We start from the raw sequence: 8,119 nt of genomic DNA on the forward strand, positions 1-8,119 counted from the left end.
CTATTCAAAATTATCCTACTCCTAATTGTAATAACATACTGAGTTCGAGATTTACTTCCTTTAAATTGCTAATAAATTGAAGACTTTACCCTTCACAAGTTAAGAAAAACTTATCAAACTCAATCTATTATGAATTCAAAATATAAATTATATCAAAAAATTAAGGCTTATTATTATGAGTATTATTTTACGGTGAAAGAATTAAAATAAATATAAAAATTTAATTAGATTGATGAATGGAATTTTTCTTTTTAATAATTTTTTTATTAATATTTTTTCCTAAATTTTACACACCGTTTGAGGAACATAAAACCCAAAAGAACTTTGAATTCAATCAAAAAAAGGAAGAAAAAAAAAATCAGAAATCAAATGAAAATATATCATCATCATCACAGCACAATTGCACAAACTACACTATCCTCCCTCAATAGTATGAAAGAGAATATCAATCCCATCTCTAAAAAGGAATCTACACCACAAACAAAGACTGTATGATTATCAATACAATCAAGAAATAGAGAACCTTCTTCTTCTTGGCTTGGTAATGTCCACACCAACATTCTCATCGATATGAGAAGTATCCTTAGATCCATGCCTGAAAGGATTCAACTTCCCCAAAGTCTTGGACATTGATGAGAAGAAAGTGGGCTTCCGAGGGCCTCCCTTCGCAGAAGTCCCTTGATTGTTGTTGTTCTTCTGCATATCCGATATGAAAAGCTTCATCTTCATGAGCTCCGTTCGCAGGGCCTCGTTCTCTCTGATCAGAGACACATCGGTCTTCTGCAATTGATGCCTTGTATTGCCAACGCCAAGTTCCGGGGTGCTGCGTTCGTCCACCCCACTTCTTAGTTTAAGCTGATCATAGTATAGGGCATGCAAAACAATCTGTACAGGCAAGCGTTTGTTCTGTGAAGCATGAAGTCGAGCTTCGTAGGAGAGCTTTAACGTGTCCATCACACTGCAAACCTTCTCTCGCTCTATCTCGTCAAGGTTCGGATGAGCCTGTAGATCAAATAGCAGGAAGATAGCAGTTCAGTGATCTAATTTCTGACTCATGATGCGTACCATCAGTAATCGAATCTCTTAAAAACTTTATTTTTAATTACCTTCAGATAGATATCAATGGCACGGTAGAGATCATCATCGACTTTCCTAGCTCCTTTTGGAACTAGAATGGCGATTCCATTGAATTTGGAGATACTGAGTTCTCCATAGGTTGCGATCTCGCCGAGATAGACGTCCACGGTCTTTGCAACTCTCTGCATCCCAGTAGAACAATTATCCTTGAAATCGCCACCGCTGAAGACAGCCATGGTTTTTTCCTTCTCCACGAACCCAGATATGATCCTCCTCACGCTCTCTAGATCAAAGAGTCTCTCACCATCATAAGTGAAAGACAAGACCAGAAGATCATCCACCGTAACGTGCTCTAATATTGCGGAGATTCGTTTCTCCAGCTCGTTCTTGCAGGAATTGGAGACTTTGAGGAAGATGGCAGACCGCAGAAGGCAGCAGAGGAAGTTTATCGGAAAAGCAGCTTTCTCAGAAGGCAAAAGAGAGACTATTGATTGTAGAAGCTCCCGTTGGCGGCTCCTGATATCGGAGTCGTCAAGATCCAAAGACTTGGTGCCGTTGCCAGAATGATCTCGAACCAGATCTCGAAGATTTCTCTCTGTGTAAGTAACGAGAGCATTCGCTAGGGTTAGTGCTTTGGCTCCCCGTTTCTTCATTGCAGAAATGATTTTCCCCAGAAATTCTACATCTAAAATAGACAGCTCCTCCGTCCACCAGTTAGGCGGCGACCGGCTTGAAAAGTTTGCCTCATTACAGGCCTAAAACCAAAACAAACACCACTTTAATTCAACAAGAACAAGATTCTTTTTTCAATAAGGCTAAGTAATACTGAAGCATACCTTAACGCTGACGACATCTACACATCTCTGAACAATTTTAAGGTCTTCAGCCATGGGAAGAAGATCTTCGCACGATTTCAAGACGACAATCGCGCCGGAGAGGCTAGGCAAGGCAACCTGAGAAAGGAAATCTTCTGTGCGACCAACGAGGTTATTGTCGCAGTATAAATCAGTCATTTGGAGATATTCAGAAGCACAGCGAAGAGCAGCAACATTATGAACAGTGATTTCAAAGTTGACTCCATAGCAAAATTTTGCTGCTTTCTCAAACATTTCAGGGCCTCCAGGTATATCTGAGAGATTGATTCTTGTCAGGTCTGGTTCTGTTGATTCCATTATCAATTTCCTTATGTAGTTGCTTTTTGCCACCAGCATGAACTGTCCCAAAAAGAGATGTTAACTAACCATAATAATCCATTATTTCTATCTACAGGCAAAAGGGTAATACTGATTTGATCCAGATACCTTTTGGAGAGCAAAACAGGCTTCTCCAACTTCAACCACAACATCAGTTGGAATTTCTTGAGAAAAAACCCTGAAATTAAAGGTTTTGTAAAGACAGATCAATAATTAATCTGAGGATCGTGCAGCAGAAGCTTGATTAATGATTAGTATTTTACCATTGGCCTGTTCTCTCAATGGCAATGGAGAGCAAGCTGTTGCTTCTGAGAGGAGTAGCCATTTCCGCTGCCCGTAGAAAGAAAGAGTGCTTCAGGTAAGAAGAGTAATTGTTATGCGGAGATTCTTTATTTTATAGAATTGCTTTTTTTAATCCGTTTATCTAACTAAAATTTAACTTTTAACATAGTTTCTTGGACTGTTCTACCCCTATCCAATCCAATGCGAAACTATGTTTTCATTATGAAAGAAACGTTATTTCAACTGAAGAAGCAAACTGCCTTTCCAAGTTGCAGTGTAGGCATTGCATAGCACCACTTGATATTTTGGCGTCAAGTTTCTTTTTTTATTTACAATTTATGGTGAATTAAATAATATAAAAAATACTCTATTTTGAATTTATTATAGTGAATTTCCTATCTGAATGTATTCTTAACCAATTAAAAGAAAAATAGATTTCACAAGAAAAATCATTAAAATTTAAAATATATATATACCTACGCTCTTTTTTTTTTCAAATTTTATTTATTAATTTATCACCATGAATAATTTTTTTTTTATGTATTGTATCATTAAATAAAGGTCTATTGACAAAAAAAAAAGCTAAATATTAACATGTTTTTATAATTTTATCTAATCTTTTTAATCTTGGCAAAATTGATCAAAATTTAAAATTATACAAAAATTTTATCAAAATTTATTGAAATTTTGGAAATTTATTGTAATTTTTTTAATATATTTTTTCTTTTTTTTTTTGGCTATTCAATTGTATAATACTATAATTGTTTCCAAACTTTACTTTGATATTCATGGTGCAAATATAATTTTTAATCATTTAATCAGATTAAATGGTTTTAGTCACTTATTTTCTTTGCTCACTACTATTAAAACAAATATGAAAGAGTTGATAAATATGATAATGTTGAATTTGTAATGATAATTATAAAACAAATTGAAAAATGGAGTTAGAAAATTTTATTGATGAAAATTGGATAAAAATTTAATAATTTTTAGAAATTTTTCATTAAAACAAAAAAAAAAATTGAATTTTTTAATTATGCTTAAATTTAAAAGTTTGATAGCTTAATATTTTTTTAAAATTCATAATTAAGGTTATGACTTTTGCTATCAGCTTTTAGTTCTTTGATTATTGGCCACTAATATTTGATCACTAATTGTTAATCACTAACAGTTGAGTACTACCATTGAATTAAACATGCCTTAGCTCCACTCTCAAATAATTTTAAGAATGCATTATTTTATGGTAACTTTGTGTCTGTTTGGCATTATAGTTTAAGGGGCAAACCTTTTTTTTAAAAAATATATATATATTCATCAAGCATTTTGTAATTGTGAGTATATATATAGATCCATCAAGCATTTTGTAATTGTGAGTTTTGATTTGTAAGATAAAGGATTTTTTAATATTACTGTCGTTCAACAAAACAGTAAAATTTGGATAGCAATCAAAAGAGATTGGTCCAAGGACGCACCGGGATCGAAAGGGGATGAGCTAACAGGAAAGAAATTACAATCTAAATCTTGAACAATATATAAATAATTAAAGAAATAAACAAAATACACAAGAAAAGGGAAATCTTCAGAAATAAAAATTAAATTTGTAAATTAAAGATTAAATATATATATATATATATATATATATATATATATATATATATATATATATATATATATATATATATATATATATATTCAATAGGCGGTAGAGCCAGTCCGTTATGAATATATATACTTATCAGAAATAAGCGTGAAATTTAAATATGAATATACATGTATATATTCAGTAGCGGTCTTGAACAATATATAAATAATTAAAGAAATAAACAAAATACACAAGAAAGGGAAATTTTCAGAAATGAAAATTAAATTTATAAATTAAATATATATATATATATATATATATATATATATATATATATATATATATATATATATATATGCAATAGGCAGCAGAGTCAGTCCGTTATGAATATATATACTTATCAGAAATAAGCATGAAATTTAAATATGAATATACATGTATATATTCAATAGGCGGCAGAGCCAGTCTGTTATGAATATATATACGTATATTTATGCAAGATAGGCGGTTGAGCCGACCATATGCATGCAAATAAATTTGAAATTTTGTAAAAGAATTTGAAGAAAACTTACTTCAAAATCTTATAAATTTTGTAAGATTTGTACAGAGGTTTTGGAGATGTAATTCCGAGTAGGACGTATAAAGGTTGCTCAGCACATGAGCTTCATAAGATCTAATACAAGGAAGTTACAGTGTTTGTAGGTGAGGTAAAGGTAGGGCAAAATGGGAAGTGAATCGACCTTCTTACTTCTTTCTTCACCTCTGGTGAAACTCCTTCAGGACCTTCTTTGGATTCTCTCGGCTTGAGAAGCTTGAAAGGAAGAAGCTTGAAAGGGAGAAGCTTGAAGGAAAGTCCTAAGTGGAAGCTTGTATTGAAGAAGCTTGTTTTGCCTTGAATGGGTGCCTCCTTATATAGAAGTGACCAGGGGCAGGTTTGTAATTTTGTAAATTTTTGAACAGTGTCTGCTACTTAACTTTTTCACATGTAAACAGTACTTGAACAGTGTCTTGAACAGTTCTTCTTGTTGGGTGAATAGTACTTGAACAGTTCTTCTTGTTTGTGTGAACAGTGACAGGTGAACAGTGTCCCGTCTGGTTTTGAAAAAGAAAAGTGCAAAAATAATTACAAGAGCAGAGCAAAAATGGAAAATTCAAACAAGAAAATAAAGAGTAAAAATGGATAATTTTGCCTCCATAAATTTCTTTTGCTGGTTTTTTTTTTTTTGGTGGAGTGGAGCTGGGACCACTCTTTTATCCTTCCATCATGTTTTGTAAGTTGTGTCATGTCTCCTCATCGTCACTCGTTTCATCATCTAATGAGACAGAAAGTAAGTTATAATAACTTTCATATTGAACCATGTAATTTTCGTACTGTGTTTTAATATGAAAGGGTTTTGGACTTGTCATATATTCATAGTGGACATGTATCAGAGAATATGTACCCGTATGGGTTAGCTCATACTCTGGATATCGGTATTTTTGCCAGTTATCCATGACTGTCTTTGCTTGCCATTTGTTGAGTTGGACAAAGTGATCTTCGTGATTGCATGGCCAATCCAGAAGATGATATCAGGTAGAAGTAATGGATTGCTTGTTGTAGCTTTCCATTTGCTAATACTTCTAGAGGTATTAAAATGATTTGTATGTTGACTGATTTTTCACGTAATAATAGTCTTCTGGCTTCTTGAAGGACTCTATTTCCTAAAAACCTTGTCATTTCACAATCAGAGCTTGTGACTAGGACTCCAGCTAACATATCCAATTTGAATAGTTGTCTTGCATCTAGATATCGAGTTCGGATATCCGATTTGTTTGAAGCGGGATCTTTGAATTCTAAGCTGTGTTCAGAATCTGGATAGCAAAGAGGATATCGGTTAGGATATTCCTGAGTGTAATGAAAACGGGATTTTGAATGGTACTCCCATTCCGATAACCATCCATTGTGATTCTGCTGATTGCTTTTTGTAAAATTGAGACATTTTTGGAAGATATCCAACTGTTCTTTGGTTCTAGACTGGATGATGTTTTGTAATATTTGCTTGCTGATCTCTTGAGGAAGACCGTTGAGAACTTGTTGATTGAATTTCTTTAAAAGACAACGAGTTTGAAAATGTTCTAAGGACCTATTGGCACCAAGTGAAGTAAAAAGGACTTCATTGTGGTGATAATTTTTCACATTGACCAGTGGGGTCAATGGTAATTTTACACTAGAATTCAGTGGGGATCCTAGGCCTTCAAATTCCTGTTTTTGTAATTCAAGGTGATGATTTTGGTTAAAAGTGGATGGATCTAATGGACTAACTCTGGATGTAATGGTTTTGTATAAAATTTGATTTTGTAAAAACTCAATGAATGATTGAGCTACCATGATATGATCCTCATGATATTTAATTCTGCTAAGGAGGTCAGCCACATTTTTATTAGCTTCCTCAAACTCAATACAAAGTGCATTGAGAGTTATTACTCCCAACAATTTGTTTTGTATTAAAGTCCAAAGATTATCTAATAAACATTGGTGCCTTTCTGTGAAAACATATGCAGTTCTGGCTACATTAATTCTGAATTTTTGAGCAGCAGTTTTGGAGAGGACTATCGGTCCAAAGTGGACTAAATCACTATTGTTAGATGATTCTGCCATCTGTAAAAACTCACAAGGGTTAGTTTGTAATAAGCAATAATCAAAAATTTTATTTTTGAAAACAAGCTTGTTTTGTAAAGAAATTTCTTTTTCTAAATACTATCTTGTTTCTTGTTCCAAATATTTATTTGATTATCAAAAATAGAATAAGCCTTGATGATATTCAAATTTTTTGTTTTGGATTTTTCAACAAAAGGGAAATCAAGATCTTAGTTCTTTATTCTAAAAGAAATACCATAATAGTTGACTCTGTAGGAAGTAATCAAATTGATGAATGACATCCCTAAAATAACACTATGACTGATATCTTTTATTAAAACAAATAAAGTGTTTAGAAGAAGATTTGAATTGGCTATTAAAGCCTCTGTTTTGTAATTAATTTTTATTTTGAAATTGTTTGCAGCTGAAAGTTTTTCATTAGTTTTTTCTTGGAATTTCTTTGGAATGATACCTTCTTTGATACAATTTAAATCTGCACCTGTATCAAATAAGGCAATTGTATCGATCTTGAATTCTTTTGAAAAAACTATCAAAATTCTAATCAAATATTTTCTAGAAGAAATCTCATTAAGAATGAAGAGAAAATCTTTTGTAGGTTTTTCAAGATTTTGAATTTCTAAATTATTTTTTTCGTCTTCTTCTTCTTCGAGTTCTTCATTGATTTGTTTTGAAAGTAATTTTTGAATTATTTCTGAGTCTTGTGCCTAAGTCTGGAGCTGTTATTGGGAGGGGTGTTGCTACCCGCGGCCAATATAGTCTATTGATTTGTAAAGGTTTTGAAGACTGAATTTCTTCAGCTTGTATAAGCTATTTTTCTTGACTTTGGACATCTGAATCTGAATCTTTCTCAATTATATTGACACTTCTTTGGGAGGTTTGAGGTGTTTCAGGTGCTACTGGAGTAGAAGTCGAAGCTTCTAGCCTAGTTTTCATGTCTCTCAAAGCTTGGATAAATTCAGAATTGTTGTTGTTTTGTAAATCTTTTTTACTGTTTTTGGAAACTTGGAATGGTTTGAAAATTAGTTTTTTCAGTTTTGTATCCAACTTAGTTTCAACTTGGAAAACTGTAGCCTGTTGGTTTTGTTTCATTTTTTGTAATAGCTTACCTATGGTATGCAAATGGGCATTTGTAAAATTATTCAGTAGAACAATATTTTTTATATTCACAGAATCATTTTCATTTGGAATTTTGTAAGGGGCTGCTTCTACTGTTTATTCTAAGTGGGGAATTTTTACTTTCTTAAGAGGAGGATTTCAAATTGTATTTTTCTACCATCTGAAATTTCCCATTCAGGAACTTTGTTTCTAATAGTGACAGGGTTAATAGACAGTTTTTCTTCTGTTTTC

At 32.7% G+C, this 8,119-nt stretch overlaps 1 protein-coding gene across 1 annotated transcript; it reads right to left on the reverse strand.

Annotated features, from left to right (window-relative positions):
- Positions 1-358: 358 nt before the first annotated feature.
- Positions 359-2,692, reverse strand: LOC110647798 (root phototropism protein 2). The gene is made up of 5 exons (XM_058137808.1): positions 2,534-2,692; positions 2,379-2,448; positions 1,914-2,291; positions 1,107-1,832; positions 359-1,002 (listed from the first exon to the last, which is right to left on the reverse strand). Exons 1-5 carry the CDS (start codon positions 2,593-2,595, stop codon positions 508-510), a joined length of 1,731 nt encoding a protein of 576 aa, XP_057993791.1. The 5' UTR covers positions 2,596-2,692; the 3' UTR covers positions 359-507.
- Positions 2,693-8,119: the final 5,427 nt, after the last annotated feature.

The sequence above is a fragment of the Hevea brasiliensis genome, chromosome 16 (assembly GCF_030052815.1).
Source record: "Hevea brasiliensis isolate MT/VB/25A 57/8 chromosome 16, ASM3005281v1, whole genome shotgun sequence".
In the NCBI taxonomy this organism is placed as follows: domain Eukaryota; kingdom Viridiplantae; phylum Streptophyta; class Magnoliopsida; order Malpighiales; family Euphorbiaceae; genus Hevea; species Hevea brasiliensis.